The sequence below is a fragment of the Netta rufina genome, assembly GCF_964035555.1.
Source record: "Netta rufina genome assembly, chromosome: 3".
Taxonomy (NCBI): domain Eukaryota; kingdom Metazoa; phylum Chordata; class Aves; order Anseriformes; family Anatidae; genus Netta; species Netta rufina.
This window is the reverse complement of record NC_140125.1, coordinates 13,924,405-13,941,920: the sequence shown is the minus strand read 5'-3', so window position 1 is coordinate 13,941,920 and position 17,516 is coordinate 13,924,405. Positions and strand designations below refer to the sequence as shown.

At 38.8% G+C, this 17,516-nt stretch overlaps 1 protein-coding gene across 1 annotated transcript in view; it reads right to left on the bottom strand.

Moving 5' to 3' along the window:
* SOS1 (SOS Ras/Rac guanine nucleotide exchange factor 1) overlaps window positions 1-17,516 on the bottom strand; it is a 48,518-nt gene that overhangs the window by 14,036 nt on the left and 16,966 nt on the right. The window contains exons 7-10 of the mRNA XM_084285318.1: window positions 15,840-15,950; window positions 15,637-15,735; window positions 3,610-3,737; window positions 1,957-2,612 (exon numbers count right to left, since the gene is read on the bottom strand). Of these exons, the coding sequence (XP_084141444.1) occupies window positions 1,957-2,612; window positions 3,610-3,737; window positions 15,637-15,735; window positions 15,840-15,950 (994 nt within the window). The remainder of the gene's footprint in view (window positions 1-1,956; window positions 2,613-3,609; window positions 3,738-15,636; window positions 15,736-15,839; window positions 15,951-17,516) is intronic.

Here is a 17,516-nt window from a genome sequence, read left to right as displayed (position 1 = left end):
AAAGCTGTCGCCCTACTCACTGCATCTCATAAAATGCAACAAAACACTGAATGATTTACATAGTAAATGGACCTCGTTTCCTGTACAACAGAGCCTTTTTGGCTGAGTCACTAAATCTATTCCTTTGTTTCCCTGGAAAAGACAGCGAAGAATGGTTAGAATGACTACATTCGTCCCCACAGAGAACCAGCTACCAACCAGAAGCTATGTAATGAAAGATAAGAGCTTAGAGAAATGACACACAACCGAGCAATTCAGCATCGGAGCCACGCATGTTGCGCTCAGATCTCTAAGGTTACAGTGATGGGCCAAATACATCACAAGACAACCAATTTCTTTCTTTCCTTCCCCTATTTTTTTTTGTGGGGGAGAACAGATCCGAGGGCTTCAGGCTATTTTGCAGTACCCATATTCTCAGGTGAGCCAAAGAGTGGTTTGGTCAACATCACACAACTCTACCAGTGGGCTTCAAGCAACCTACCTCAGGCTTCATTAAATTGTGGCTGTTGAGAGCAGGGATTTCAATGCCTGTGGAAGTGAACACGGATCTAACCAATGGATCTGGGGACAACAAGAGTCCCTCTGCATATGGAAGGCCAATTCCCAGTGGTATGCAAAGTAGCCAAAGCACAGCAAACGTGTCACTAAAGCAGTACTGGTTCTGCTAATTCTCTGCCAAATACAATTTTAGCTCAAAACAGAAAAAAAAAAAGCCACTCTTCCTTTCTCTAACACTGAATTGTTTTACTCTAACTTCCAAACCCATAAAATTGTCATAAATTGTGCCTGTAAAATTTGAAGCCAACAGCTAAAAGTTTATAAAACCACAAGAAAATGAAGACAGGCACAAATCTTCTCTGGTTAAAGCTGCCAGCAAGACATTGCATTTGCGTTTCCAGTAAGTGATAGGAAAGCTAAACTGAATGACGTATGGAGAAGAGCAACAAAAGTAATGGAGTAAACAGATTTATTTGGAAGCACTTTAAAAATAAAAATACTAAACTGTACTATATTCTGTTTACTCCTGGCTCCTTCCAAACAAACATTCCTGCTCAATGCTGGAGTCCAGTTCCACCAAGATAGAGCTGCAGAAGAACAATTTCTTGGAGTAAGGAGTGAAAAGGCAGACAAAAATCTGCAGCTGAGGATGAGAAGTACTTTTACCAAGATGCGTAAGGTTTAGAGTAAGTGCCCATACAGGTAGAATCAAAGAAAACAAACGAACAAACCCAAGCCTGTGCTTTTCACCTGGAAAATTATCAAGAAAAGCTCCATACAGAGATGGGACTGGATGAGCCATTCAATTTCACAGAAATGCCGTTCACCACACAAACATGAACATACCTTCACAAAAATAAACCTATCTTCACAAAACAAACAGAAACCTGAAGTCAAAAGCTCTGGAATCAAATCCGCACTGCATTTCTGATTAAGGTGAAAATTATGCAAGTGCCTGCTTCTAGCAAGCTGTTATTTGATCTATTCATTTGACATCAGCATGGACACAGGTAATAGTTTATGAAGTGCAACTCTTAACTGAAGAAACCAGGCCCACAATTCTTGCCTGCAGTACTAGCCCCTTCATGTGCCACCCAGCCATGGAAGTCTTGAGGGAAGGCAATTCTTGTAGCCTGGGGCATACAGGAAGAAGTATTGTCTGGAGCTCAATTCCTGCTGGACCCTGACCCCCCGCCCAATCCCTCACATGAGAATAACCTTATGCACATGCCTATCCTGCTGTGTTCAACCAAAAAATGTATTTGTATTTTTAATTGCTACAGCAGTGCAAATTTCAAATTCTGAACCTTAACTCAAAATGCATTTCACAGTACGTGCACTGCAAAGCACACTGGCTTTTTACATACTGTATATATTTTGCTATACATATTTAATACAGAAAATCAGAAGCCTAAACCAGTCATCAGCTGCTCTGGTTATGGAAATAAAGGGCCTCACCTGCATACATGTGGTAAGTCAGCCTCTCGATAAGCTTGACTACGGTTCCTGCCTTGATGATCGGGATTCCGGATTTGGGCTGCATGTTTTCTTCAAACACAATGTTCTCTTCAGAGTCAGGTTCTGCAAACCTGTAAAGCTCAGGATTTGGAAATCTCATCTGCTCCTCTTTTTCTTCCTGCAACATCGTTACATCCAACATCCTTTCCAGCGTGCTTCTGTATTGCAAAGATATCAATGCTGCCATCCAGTTGTTTTTCTCTTCAGCTGATTTAGCAGCAAAAATAACACTGTTCTCATCTTTTAAGATGATTTCAAAAGCATGTCTGTACTCATTAGTGTCGTCTTTGTCATTGATTTGTACCTTTCGCATGAAGAACTTCTCTTTTAGACGGTATTCTGCATTGCTAGCACCAGGAAGTCTTGGCTGGCCGTGATTTGACTTACAGCAAATCATCAAGCCATCAAATAGAAAGATGTGTCTCTCATGCTTTGCTCCCACACGCGTGAGCGTTCCTTCCATGATGAACTCGTTACAGCATTGGCCGATGTCCTTACCCTCCCAACCATCAATATTTTTCTGGATTTCATTCATTTTCTTAATTGCTAGCTGTTTCCCCTTCATCTGCTGAGTATAGAATCGGCATGCAGATTCACTTCAACGTAGGATGGGAAAAAGGCAGCCTATTAGTATACGATGATTTAAAAATCACAACCACCACTAGCAACAACAACACAAGATAATCTCTGAGTGGTGAGAACTCCTCTGAGAACACAGTTTAAACACCCAGTATCAGGTTCTTCTCCTGAAAGCACTATTACAAGGCTTGACTAATGTTTTTCCAAAGTGCACCAACTGACAAAGTTCCCACTTAGCTTCTATGCAACAAATGTTTTTACCTAAACACAGGCAACCAGAAGTAGGCAGGCTGTTAGTGCTTCTTAGCCTACTACATCACTCACTCTCATAGATGACAAACAGTTTTAGAAAGCATTAATTTAAAGAAGCACATTCAGAGAAAATAAGCTGTTAAAATACATTCACTTCTGAACCTAAATACAACGTTTAACAATAGAAATCTTGTTGGGCAAAGAAAATACTCAAACAACCTTAATATAAAAAGTACAGTCTTAACATGCTTAAATAACTGTTTAAGAAAATAAACATGAGCATTAAATCAAATGACAAACGATATAATCCAAGATTTCACTATAACATAGATACATATAGAAAATTAGGTAGCAATTTCTATTATCGAGTTGTAACTTTTAACTAGAAGAGCTTTATGTGCAACGGCAAATTGCTTTAAGCAGTTTTAAATTCAAGAACATTTCCTTCTAATCACACAAATGCACTTCTAAAATATTTTTAGAGTATTTTTAATCTGAGCATAAGAAACTTGCAAATGCTGTAGCTTTCTACTTACCCGTGAATTTTCAGAACGTTTCAACTAGCAGTATGCAAGGACACACAGAAATTCGAACGGTTTTAAAACAATAACAAATTATCTTGGCTTTGATGTCACTTCCTCTGAAAAAGCAGGCTTGTCACAAACTATTTTGTTCATTGTTTACTAAAAGAGGAAACTGGGAGCCCTGGATTTATAGCAAAGCACTAAGAGCAGAAAGCAGGAAAAATGGAAACGTGTTTACCTAAGCCTTCGTTTTGCAAGACTTTTGGAGCATATCCGTTCCATACTGCTTTGAAGATTCAGTAGGGCTGTTATTGCTTGCTTTAAGCATTCTTTATCCTCTTCATCCTCACTCTTTTCTTCTAGTTGCTGTGAACATTGAAAGTCACACACAGTAAGTATTACAAGTGTTTTGCTACGTGCAAATCCAGAAGTTTGACCTAGGAAGAACAAATCCAACAACTTGCTGATTTGGCATGCTCATGTCTGTTATTAAAATTAAGAAAATAATCAGGTGCATTACTGACACAGGCAAGAGACAAAATTCTCTGCTAAACTCAATCTCTTTTAAGATGAGAGCAGCAGCCACCAGTCCCCCATGTACAGACGACACACAAGCTACTTTGATTCACCTTGCATCTCCAAAAAAGAACCCATTAAATGTGTTACCTCCTAGAAGGACTTAGAGAAGGAGATCCACATCTCCAGCCCCATCACATGGTGGAAAACAGCAGGAAGGTTCACTCTCTCCTGACCCTCCTTTCCTCCAGATTTAATAAGCCCACTCCCCCCATTTCTCCTCCTCCACCACACACTCCATCCTCCCAAGCATCTCGACAGCCTTCCAGCAGCATCGCTTCAATACACTGATGTCAAAGATAAAGCCCAAACTGGTCACTGGGGAACTGGGGCTACCAAATCCCTCAACCATGCTGGCTACCTGCTTGGTAGAACAGCACAGGATGGACTTGGGGCCTCAGCTACTGTGAGGGGATTTTGCAGGCTCACATTCATCTTGTCCACCAGGACTGTGAATTTTCACGTGGAAAAAAAGAAGGGGAAAGGTAAAGAACAGTAACCAGAAGGATGGCAGGGAGAAGTAACTGTTCTTCCATCACTATTCAGAAAATAAAGTGGCATCTAACTACAGCCAGCTTGTAAAACCAGCGTACATGAAGTCCCTATCTGACTACGCAGCTGTAGTAACACATTTACTTCCACCTTTCTTAAAAGACAAAGCAACACAATTATAAACTAAAGCTGCAGCGAAAGGGTTAATACTAATATTTTGTGCCTACATACTGGCTGTGACAGATGACTTGTACAAAACAACCTATGCTTTTATCCAACAATAATGACATTTTCTTCTTAAACCTTGTAGCCTAAAGCACAGAAGTGCTTCACCTGATGCTCAGTGAAAAACAACAGTGCCTACAGCTGTGGCTTAGACATAAAACTGAGGTATCCCATATTAATCCTGTAAATAATTGATACACATTTCAGACTATTACACCAAGAACTGGCTCCACGCAAGTGAAAGATTTATTTTGACAGAGGAGGTAAAAGCGAAGCGAGGCGCTGGCATGAAGCAGAATAACAGACACCCTTGCAAAGAGTCCGATCGCGTGGTTTGCTCCCAGTATGAAATGGAAGCATTGTTTTCCTAAGCCCAACTCAATAAAACACATTCACAATTGATATATGAATGAGTCAGTTAACAGCATTATTTTTTTTTTTCCCTGACCAGAGCTCAACGTTCAGTGCAAAAGCTGTCAATGCCAGACAGTGCTTTATTTGTGTTGCTAGCCATCATAACCACACCTTTTATTCTAGGCAGCTTCAGCTCACTTAGCACAATCTGTCTGTCATACTGCAGCTCAACATCAACCACAAGTGCCTGATCGTGCAACAAGCACTGAAATAGGGCTGACAACAACCAATACAGGTTTAACCTCCCTCCGTGAATGAATAGCCTACCCCTGTCATACTCTCTCTGGATTTAACACACACACTTATCGCCTCCCCTTTACTTCAGTTGTACGGATCATCTGCTTTCAGAAAGGAATTCATACAAATGAGGCAGGTGCAGCACTGCTGGCAGAAATCCTGAAAGAAAGCTAAGAACAAGGTGTAACACCCTCGCACCCTCCAAGCTTTTGCACTGTTCCTGCACAAGAGTTCAAAGGAGGCCCTTGGTTTTGAGCACTGCCTCTTCATCAGCTTGCATCAGAAGGAGGTTGGCTGGATTTCCAATCAACTTCTGGCTACTGACCCTTCAAAACTAGACAGGATTGTTTTAAACTAGCCTCTTTAAAATAAGCTTTATTAGATCCATAAGATCCTACTGTATTTTGCCATTCACTTGAAAGAGAATCACAGGAGATAAGGCAAGCAGCAAAAGGAACACAAAATACAAGTTTGACAAAAATCAAGCTTAAATGCAACAAAACTCATAAAATCATTTCCTTATTTTAAAACTGTGTATATAACCTAAATGTTCCAGTCTAACGGAGAAGTCTACCATACAGCAGAACAAACATGTCTCGTATCCCAAAAAGTGAAGAACGTTTTTGAAGTTTGGAAAATATAAAAAACAAACAAACAAACTTGCAAAGGTAGGTTAATGCGTGTAAGAGGAAAGCTAAACCAAACAGGATAATAAAAATCCACTAAGCATAGAAGGATTTTCTCAATAGCACAAAGGGGCAATGGGTAGGGTTCAGGCCGGATATGAGGGAAAGGATCTTCACCAAGAGGGTGGCTGGGCACTGGGACAGACTCCCCAGTGTAGTCACTGCACTGAGACTGCCAGAGCTGAAGAAGCATTTGGACAACGCTCTCAGACATAGTGTGTCTGTTTTTTGGGTAGTATTGTATGGATCCAGGAGTTAGACCCATTGATCCACTCAGGTCCCTTCCAACTAGGGATATTCTAGTTATTCTAGTGCCTTACGCCAGAGTACCTGGAGAAACAACTGCCTATCCCTTCAGGAACATGCAGACTAACACTCATTGCTGTAAAGCAAACTACTCCTGTATGGTATTTATAAAAATGTTTTTTAAAGTAATTTCTCTCCAGTTGCAAGAAGATTTTCATATACATCAGAGAAATCCATGTCCAAAAACAAACTACATGTTTGGATACAGAGGTGGAGAGAAAGAGAGAAAGCAGTTGTTTAATGACATTTCTGCATCTGGATGCAATGGAAGCAACACACATTTCCAACCATATACACAAACAAAATCTAAGATCAATGACTGTACTTATACTCCAGATTTAATATTGAGGAAGTAGTATGTAGAAGTATGTATCACATGTAGACCAACACAAATTGCAAATCATATGGTGTGCTGAAGACATTTCTTGAGAACACAATTTGAATTTTTTATTTTCTCGCCTTACATAATTACCATAAACTGCTATCAAAAGCAAACAGTCAAAACTGAGCTTAATACACTGCAATGTATTTCATCTTACACTGCCCCCAGACAGTTCGGTAGAGGAGGTTATAGGAAGTGAAATGGCAACACTGGAAATGCATTCGAGGTTCTCTGCCAATCCCACTGTTTTTTCTGTAGATGTGCAGTGCCCTCTAATGAATGAATCAGGTAGATGCTAAGAAGTGTGCTTTCTTGATTTAAATGTCTTCTACTTAAATGAAGAATACTTTATTATCACAGGAAGGAGATGCAGATTTCTGATTATCAGTAGTATTAGTCATTAAGGTATTTTTAATAATCTTACAAGTTATCAACTTATAATAGTAATAATTTTAATTAATAATGAAATAGGCGCAGTATCCCTGCCAGTCCAGGTTATTTGAAGAAAACAAACTTGGCAGTTTATTTTCCAAGGGGAAATTTGTAATAAAAACAAGCACTCTACATCCTAGGCTGCAAACACTGAAAAGATATCAAGAAGGGGAAGATGAGGTATTTTCTTCTACCTGCTGCATAATGCAAGGATTAGGTAATATTTATAAAGCCAATTAACAGGAAGTTCCAAAGAGATTAAAAAAAAAATCCTCCTTATATACTGCAAGTTTACTCCACAGCAGTCCTTTCTCCTAGCCTGTGTGGGACACATCTATCTAGAAAGACAATGAAGAAAAAGATATTTACACATATGATGAGAACACACAAATACAGCAATATTAACAAATGTCACAAGGGATATAAAACCTTGTACCTCTGAGTTTACCTCAAGATCTAGACTGCTGTCTCCCTAGAAGTTTTATATTAATATATCCACTGGAATTTGTACACTGCAGGTTCCCTGATTTATCTGAGAGGAGAGGCCTGTCATAGCCAACAGCATACAGGAGGCAGGGAAATCATAACTGAATTTGTTTAAGACCACTTGATTTGAGGTGCTAACAAGTTGTCTCCCAAAACATCAAGCCAGGAAGCTGAATGCCTAAGAGGTCCCACATTAAAAGAAAAAGCCGCATACAGCAGTTTTCGGAACAACTAGCCCAAACTAGCGTTGTTTCAGAGAGTTTCAGAGAGGCGTCTTCAAAAACTGCCAGGCATTTTCTTCAGATATCCTGAAGCCCACAGGGAGGCAACAAAACACTTTGATAGCTGACAAAGGAAGCCTGAGCTGTAGTATGACCTAGCTATCTTCTCTGTAGGGAAATGCTACATAAACAAACAACTCTCAACATGCGTGAGAACTTGAAGCGCACTGACATCACTTACTCCAGCTTTTGTTCTTAGGCCTCAACACTTTCTTCGACGTGTTTCAGAGAAGAAGAAAATCTTTTATAAACAAGAATAAAAAACAAACAGCGTTTCTCTTCTTACAAATGCAAGCTGATAGATTTGCTGACATTCTGCTACAAAAAACAAAGACAAAAAACAAAAAAGAATGCTGGAAGCGTTTTCTTAATATAATAGAGTTCCTGAGAGTGCTGACTTCTTGCAATTCCTCCAAATAATAAAAACTCAGCCCAAAGCAGTAGTATCCTGGGATAAATGTACTCTCATGTCTAGAAACCTCTGTAATTTTTAGAAGGCATGGAGAAATCTACAAAATCAAGTGGGGGAAAACTGGAGGGAACACTGTACTTCTGGAAAATGACAACAGGCTACAAGGCACTTCACATTTGAAGCCTCAAGGAAACTCAGCGTGCCATATTCTTGGACATACATCCCCAGTTTTAATGCACTGGAATTTCAAAAGTCAGTTTATTTTCATAAGAACTTGGACAATCTTGAGCACAGCGCAATAAAGATATACATACATGTAACTTTATTTGTATTTACATTACAGGAAGAGTGGAACAAAAATTAACATTACCAAAGTAATGGCAAAACCTTCTCCTCTCAAAATTAACTACGAATTCTCGGTTTAATTTTGAAAGGTAAATTACATTATGTAACTTTAGATAAATATGTCAAACATTAAACCTGAGATACTACATAATTAGTTACAAAGAACTCCAACATTCTCTTGGAGGTCCATTTTGAAACAGAGAAAAGAGGAAAAAGACCTCATCTTTTATTTCACATTAAGTTTAAACTCTCATAATGAAAAAATGAGGTCAGCCCACTGTGAAGCATACTGTATGAGTAAGGCATGAAAACATGAAAATAAGCATTGCTTCAACTTTCAGTACAAGCTTTGCAATTCGTGCACAGCTTTATGTGACTTTAAATACATCTGAAGGGTACATTGAAGGTTTAACTGTCAAACTTCACTTGAGTTCAAAAAAGTAAGACCATTTAAGGCTAGTTAGTTAAAGAAAGGTGTGACAGTAAGGGATTGCTACTTCAGTTACTTAACATGGATGCTTTTATTGGCAGGACTCAGGGGAGTGCGTGCAGTAACTGAAGTAAAACTGCTTCAGAAATAAATTACATTACTCTGAAGTGTTCCTTTTCAAATTAGGACATCTACTGAGCAGAAGTCAGAAATATATACAATGCAGAAGCCTGTCAGGTGACGTTTCACCAGTTCAGCGCTTCAAAATTCCCATTACAGATTCCATGTGCCAGTCTGCCACCATTTATTCCCATGAATGGGAATGGCCCGTCAAGAGACCATATTTCAGGTTAGATCTACTCAAATGTTACTACAGTCTGCTAGATACTTCAGTGGAGGTCTGTGCAGCTGGAAATAATGTACTCTGATCTCAGGTTGTTGTGTTTTTTGTTTTATTTATAAATGGCCAAAGAAGGCATTTGTGTATGTGAACAGTTTTCATTATTGAGCTTACAAGATCAACATCTACTTCAACAAGGAACAGTAAAAAAAAAAAAGTCTTGTTTTTTAAGTAAATTTTTTGTTGTTCTTGTAAAACCAATTCCTAAATATCCAGACTTTTTATAGGCTACTAGCTGCCATATATGCATTTTATATGCCCAGATTTCATTGCTTGGTAAATAAAGTAGCCATTTCCAGAAGACTTTGACTTCTGAGAGTATGGAAAACGCACGTGCTCTGCATTCTTCAAAATATTTTGTTTTGCCTTTTTTTTTTTTTATATGCTGACATCTCTTCCATAGCAGATTCATTACCTTTCTGCAACAAACGTACAAGTTCACACAGATCCTTCCAGAGCCTTCATGCTCTGAAATTCTCTTCTTTCCTACTGTCACTTTGGTTTGTCTCATCATTAGCAGAAGACCTGCACAATACATTAGAAATTTAAAATGCATAATTAAGTTGATAACACAATTAGATCTTTATTTGAAATATCACAAAATATTTACCTATGAGATTCCAAACTTGTAACTGAGGTCTTCCACTTTCTTCCCCAAGATTTTCCATCAAAGTAAAGACAGCTCAATTTGAAAATATCTTCCCTTTCTCTGTCACAATTCCAAAGTAGATTGAAATCTACTTTCACTGCTTCAACACAATTCAAGTCTGATCTTTGCCAGCTAAGTTTGCAAGGCTGTGAGCTCAAGTGGATGGCACCTCTACATTTGGATAAAAGCACATTAATTTTTTGAATGCTTCATCAGATGAAATTACAGTTCCAGAGATCATTCTGGGAAGCAACTCTGTTGATTTTAAGAGAGGATTACGAAAAAACAGCAAAAGAAGTGAGGACAAATAAAATTCCATCTGCAGACTTAGTCTACAGAAAGACTTCGGAAAACTTTCTATAAACTTAATCTATAGAAACGACAAATGTAGCTTGTTGCATTATTTCTACTTTTTTTTTTTTTTTTTTTTTACATCTTTCCATGGAACAGGAAAAAAGGACAGGGAAATAGACTACTACTACTGTTAAAAGACTGCACAGCAACTCAAGTTTCTCAAGGACTATACCATGACTGCCACAGTCACAAAACTAACGTTAGCCTAAAAGCATTGAAAGACTCAACTAGAATAAGCTTCTTCACATGCAATACTGTCTAGATTATTTGTGTCAAAGCTTGAATTTAGAAGGAAAAAAAAAAAAAAACAAAGTTTGTTCAAGTTCCTGCAACACCCATCTAGTCTCACAAAAGTTGTCCTTGGGTGTTCAGCATATACTGCTGCCAAGCAAGCTAAAGAGCCATCTACCATCACAAGCAGCAGACTAGTGGTGACTAGAACGAGGAACTGACCACCAGCAGCCTGCCTAGCACAGCTCTCCTAATTCCCAGGGAGGTTTTGCCCTGTGGATATGCCTAGGAAATAGATCAGAAAGCAGGCCACTGGAACTCTATGGTTAAATTCATAAGTGAAGAGAAAAGACTCAATTTGGTTAGTGCTTCATTTGATTCCTCAAAGAAGGCATCTCAATAAGAACAGGTTTTAGCACAGTGCCACCCTACCCTCTGCTTCAAGGGATCAAAGTACAACATTTGTTGGTCTGGCAGCAGAATGACAACAGCACAGCACAAGTGACACTGAGTTGCAGAGTACGCAGAGCAAAAGGAGGGATTTTTTACTTCTAACTTTTGAAAGATTTTATCCAGCTTCTTCCATAAAGCAATTTTAGTGGGACAATGGGTTAAAAGAAAAAAAAAAAAAAAAAAAGGAAAGAATACTCTCCAAGGTAATTCATCCTCATCAGAAAGCTTCCCCAAAGGACAAGTCTGCTTTTCAAAAGCGCAGATGTATCCTATGCAAAAAGGAAAAAAAACCTACACAACAGAACAAGCAGCCCCACCGCAGCTCCATTATACACAGCGTAAGTCACTGACAAATGAAGTGATATGTGCGTGCATCTCAGGTATGCAGATATAGACAGTCTGTCAACAAGCACCACAGCAAAAAAAAAATTTCTTTACACTCTGGGTGACTTTTTCAGTATTTACCTCAGAGACCCCCAAATAATTAGATTAACAGTAATGAAGTTTGTGGGAAACATGTGATAAAGTTTTACTTTTCCTTTACCATCTTCCCTTTGGCTTTCACACACAGACACACACCTATGTTAGAGTTTAAACCTGCTGGCATTTTACAGAGAAAAGCAACAGAAATGCCGTCAAAGCAAACACACAGGCAAGCAAAACCTACAGAACCTCATGTATCTGCCTGCATCACTTCACACTTCTGTCACAGGAGCAAGTTCTGGACCTTTACAGCACTGCAGCTATAATTTAAATCTTCGTAGATTCACCATATGAAGGAGTTGCTTAATTTTTTCCACCTATCGTCATATTTTAGGAAGCTGCTTCTTAGACTTGAGACCACTTTTGACACCACCCCATCTTTTTTTTTCCACAAAAAAAAACACTTAAATATGCTATGCAGTCCCTATCATGCACCAGCTACAGTTCTGTCAAGCTCCATGCCCTCCAACTAGGCCTCTAACTAGGCCTCCAACACTTGCAGAGACATAATTCTCCCTAATGGAGGTAAAATAAATTCATATTCTTCTGCAGTTACACATACAAACACATGTAGAACAGTAATACTCTTGTTTTTACTATTATTTCAAGACAGTATTGTGCATACAAGCTGCTGTGCTTGGAAAGACGTGCCAGGCTACAAAGTGATTTGAGAGAACAAAATCGTATGCTGACAATAAGTAAGTGCTTTATTAAAATAATGCATAGTCTGAATCTGTGTTTTTGTTCGTAATATTCATTTAAGGAGGCTTTAAGAATAGATTAAAGCAAAAGAAGCTGTTAATTACAGTGGCTGCACTAAGTACAAGCAACCCGAACAGCATTTCAAGACAATGATCTATAACTGCAGACACTGTAAAAACTCTGCAGGCTGCCAAAGTTCAACTATTAAGACTCAGCGATTCTCCACCCTGGGCTGGGTTACACCAGTTACAGATGGGATCACAAACCAACTTCATTATGTGTGTTATGCTCTGGATCACGAGCCTGGATGAAACACAGCTAAGAATCAAAGTGAACTCAGAGCCCCAAAATACACTGGACTGTGCTGCCCAACATTTTTGCTGACAAAAGCTTTACAGGATCAATCTGAAGAAACTCTAGTCCTAAACTACTTGTATTTCGCCATCCTGTGTGTTCTCCAGCAACATGTAACACATTTAATATCATCAGATTGCAGAAAGGGTGGTTTCTTATATTGGAAGACCTTGCCAAATCAGATTTTTATTTTTTAAGTTACATTAACATAGTATCTCCACTCAAGCAGACTTGCTGGTCAGTAGAGATTGAAAAGTCATTTATCTAAGAAAAATTTGAAAAAAAAAATCAAATAAAACCCACTACATGCTATCGTGAAACGTAAGCATCCTGAGAATTTAAGCTCATTACAGTTAGAATTCCAAGTTAAAAAGTATTTGCCAAGACACAAGAAATTTCCATTCTTAAGTCATGGTAGCCAAGTCTGCACTTGATTAAATGTCTATTTAGTTCTCCTATTTTCCAGAAAGTATTATTTTATCTGAACAAAGTTTACATATTCTTTGAACCACTCCTATTTAGAAAAAAACAGTAATTTTAAAGTAATCTTCTATTTACCCAAAGAATGGAGAGTATCACACATGTACACAAATTTACACTATCTAAAAGAGAACCTGATTCAATTCAAAATTCCTGTAAGCATCTTCAACTCATGTGAATACTGCACTATTTGTGCCACCCTACATTCCAGTTACAAGTTCACATTTAGAAAAAAAACATTCCTATTAGTAGCAAATTTGCTATTGAAGCTGCTATTTTATACATCTAGTTTCTCACATAAAAAATTTGGGGGACTTTTAGGCTGCTTGAAGAAAAAAAAAAAAAAAAAAAAAACAGCCCTTAGTCATATGCTAATTCTCCAAAGTTACAGCAAGAAACTTAAGCTAAAAATAGAACGTGTATTTGTGTTCCTGGTGCCCTGCCAGACTTCAGGAGGGCTTTAGTTTCTAAATATGATAGCCATCAGTGGATAGAAATTGATTTTTTTGTAGTCTGCATAGTTAGAGGGTAACTTTGAGATGCATTTTAAACAGATAACTTCAAAGCACATAAGATTAGACAGCATGCTCAGAGAAAAACGTTAAGCCCATTATCCTTCAGAATACCTCATATTAAAGAGAAATAATTTTCCCCCACTACATACAATACTCTGCCAACACTGTCTTCTCATGTTGAGAGATTGTTTTTTGTAGCATTTAGTTTGATTACTCATAGGTATGCTTACCAACACCAAATCAGATCTCTTACCATACATAAGAATTCAATATGACCTTGCATCAGGGAAACGTGGGGATTATACAACAGAAGAATTCCATTAATACCCTTCTGTAGCAATTTCTTCAGGCCACCTTTAAGTACAACCAAACTGGAATCTATCTGAAGATTCCAGATGTAAGAAAGAAAACTGCAGCAGAAATCATTTGATGAAGGTATTCATATGCTGTGTACACACGTTCCAACTGACAGATGAAACTAACGCCATGAAAGCTACCATCTCTCTTCATGCATTTATTATCATTGCCTATCATGTGTATCACATCTGGCAGACCACAACAAAAAAAATGGAAAGTTACTATAAATGGAACTAAATCCAACTCACCAATACCACATTTACACAGGGCAGAGGCATTTTACACACAGCACAAGTTAGGAGTTGCAAAAAGACTGATAACCTTCTGGAGCTAGGCTTAGCTTAGACTCCAGTTTGCCCACAAATGAAGAAACTTAAGCAGCTCCATCCTTCCATAAGCACATGCCTTCTCTCCTCCGCTGTAATTACCAATGGCAAGAGGCTCACAGGACACTTGCATTTCAGATATTAATCTATGCCGTGCCTATTAAGTAAGACAATAACCATGTTCACGTGGAAGTAAGTACACAAAGCCATAAGGTACTGCATTTTGACACTGTATGATAGAAGCATGAACAGAGGAAACTTATCTGCATAGATACATCATACAATCCTTCCAACATATAGTCAGGAAATGTTTAATATGTTAAAGATGTCTGAAAAGTTGGACAAACAGATCAAGCATAAGTTCCAAAATTTAAAAAAAGCATGTTATATGAGATGAGCTACATGCCAAAACTGTACTTTGAGATCTAAATCAGTAAAAATTGTGTTAGAAGTGCAGAAACAGCCTCAAGGATGACTGAGCTACTTCGTTATCCCAAGAAAACCAAATGAACATTCAAGAAGAACAAAAACAGGTTTCTTCAAAAAGAAAACAAAAAAACAACACTTGGCATTCTTTTTGTATTCCTTCAGACATTAAGTCAAAACGGAGATTCTACTTGAAAGTTTTACTCATAGTGTTCTTCTTAAAGATTAATATTCAATGCTAATTGATAAATCCTCCCTAAAAAACATTCTGTAGCTATTACCTATACACACAGATGTAACGCAGCCTTTACTGTTAACCCAGTGACACAAGGTCTCAGTACAACAAGCTCAAGAAGTCTATACACAAGCCTTCCCCTTGAAGGAAGGTCATCACCTCTATACCCATCACAGGATAGGCACTGGAAAGAGAACATGGAAAGTTTCACAGAAATACAGTGAAGTCTGATGGAAATCTTACTGTGGTTTTAAATCTACCAAGCAACATCTTGAGAAAGCCTTGAACACTTTATGTAACAGTTGTTTGCCATTGTTTCTTACCACCGTTCAAACCATCGTTCTAAGAATATCAATACCTAGATCTGTCTTCTTTTCTAAATTAATAGTAACTTGATTATTCAACAGAACAAGCATTAGAAAAGCATTAGCAGCTGTAAAACAGTTATAGTGTGCACTGGAGCATATGACCTGCTTTTCATTACATCAGTTTTATTATTCAAATTCTAGCTGGTTTTACACCTAGAGTACACAAAGCTTTGGTATCCAACATGCAGAATGATTAAAAAAAAACTCAGATCAACACAATGTTCTTACTTTTAGCAGTTCAAAATAATGAAGACAGTGGTAAACAGGGGCAAGGAGCAGCCGGGGTAGAACATACTGAACAGCTTCTTTAAAGCCTTCACCTATTGACTAGAAACAAAAGAAGTTTCAGTCTTAAAACAAGTGTATTGAAGCAACCATATAACACAATGAAAATAAACAATAATAATAATGCTTACTAAAAAGAAAGTTACCTGTAAATAAAATGCTGCTCCTGGCTTTGATAATTGGCTTAGAAAATGATCATGAAAACCAGGTCGCAAAATATCTTGTGCATATGATTCATATGGATCAAATGCTAGTTCCTATGAAGAAATACAGAATAATTTTACAAAACTGATCTCAAGTGCTACACAGAAAGGAACCCTTAACCTGCTGGCTATGGTTTTCCTAGCATAACTAAGCATGAGCTTAGACTTCACTGCAGCCAGGGTACAGTGCTAATGCCTGAGGATCTCCAAGCCCTGTTGAGCAGCCATGCTCCATAACAAAGCAGCTGGACCATCAACATGGGGTTGTTACTTCCCAGGTGCAGAACTTGATGTTTTATTGAACTCCAAGAAGTTCCTGTAGGTTCATTCTCCAGCATGTGCAGGTCCCTCACGAAGAAGCATTGCCTTTCAGTGTCTCCCACAGTTTTGGCATCATCTACCAACTCCACAAGGCAGGCCTTCTCCCATTTCAGTAACCGATATTAAGCAGTATCAGCCCCACTATCAGACCTTGAGGAATGCCACTAACCATTGGTCACCAAGTGAACTTTGTATTGCTGATCGCAGCCCTTCAAGCTTGGCAGTCCAGCCAATTTCCCACCCACTTGATAGTTCAGCTAGCTACTCTACATCTCACCAAGCCCATTATAAGGATATTACAGGAGCCTGTGCTGAAGGCCTTGCTTAATTCCAGGTAAGTGATAGTCACTGCTCCTCCCTTGATCAATGGAACCAGCCATCTCCTCTCAGAAGGCAGTCAGGCTGGTCAGGTAGAGTTTGCCCTTTGTAAATCTGTGCTGACTGCTCAGAATCACATTCTGGTCCTTCGTGTGGCTGGACGTGAATTTCAAAAACTTTTGTTTTATAATTTCCCAGTGACTGAGAGGTTAATTAGCTTCTGGTTTCCAGGATCATCCTTCTTAGACCTGGAGAATAGGCATTACACTATCTCTGGTGTCTGGGGACCTCCACAACTCACAACTAATCTTCAAGAACTCTTGTCAGTGGCCTTGCAATGATACTAGCCAGCTGCCTCAGCATCCTGTCCTGCTGCAGAGACTTACACATACCCACCTCAGATAAACAGTCTTTACCATGATCCTTGAGTTTCACCCCTCTCCTTCAATCTTACCTGGGAGGCCTTAAAGCATATCTGGCCAGTAAAGACCAGGCAAAGGAGATTCAGAGTACCTCAAACACATTTTCTATCTTCAAAAACTGAGTGTCTCACCCCACGAGCAGGATACCCACATTTTCTATGGTCTTCCTTTCCATAGTATTTTACACTAAAAGCCCTTCTTGCTTTCCTTCAGCCAGTGGAGTGTAGTCAAGTTTAACTACAGGTGAACTGCAGCCCTCTTAATGCCATTTCCATCTACCTAGGCAATGCTTTTCCATTCCTCATGGGAAGCCTGCATTTCACTCAACAGGAATCCCTAAATTGTACTCACCCTGGCCTCATACTACACCTGTCCTTTTTCTTAGGGACTGGAAATGTGTACTCCTGAAAATACTGCCTTTGAGAATAAGCCCACTGTCATGAGCCCCTTCTACCCTAGAAGCAACCGATACGATTCTGTCTACCCCTTCCCTGAATGAGCTAAGTCTGTTTTCCCAAAGCCTGGGGTGTTCAGTCTGCTTCTCGTCTCCTGCTGTTTC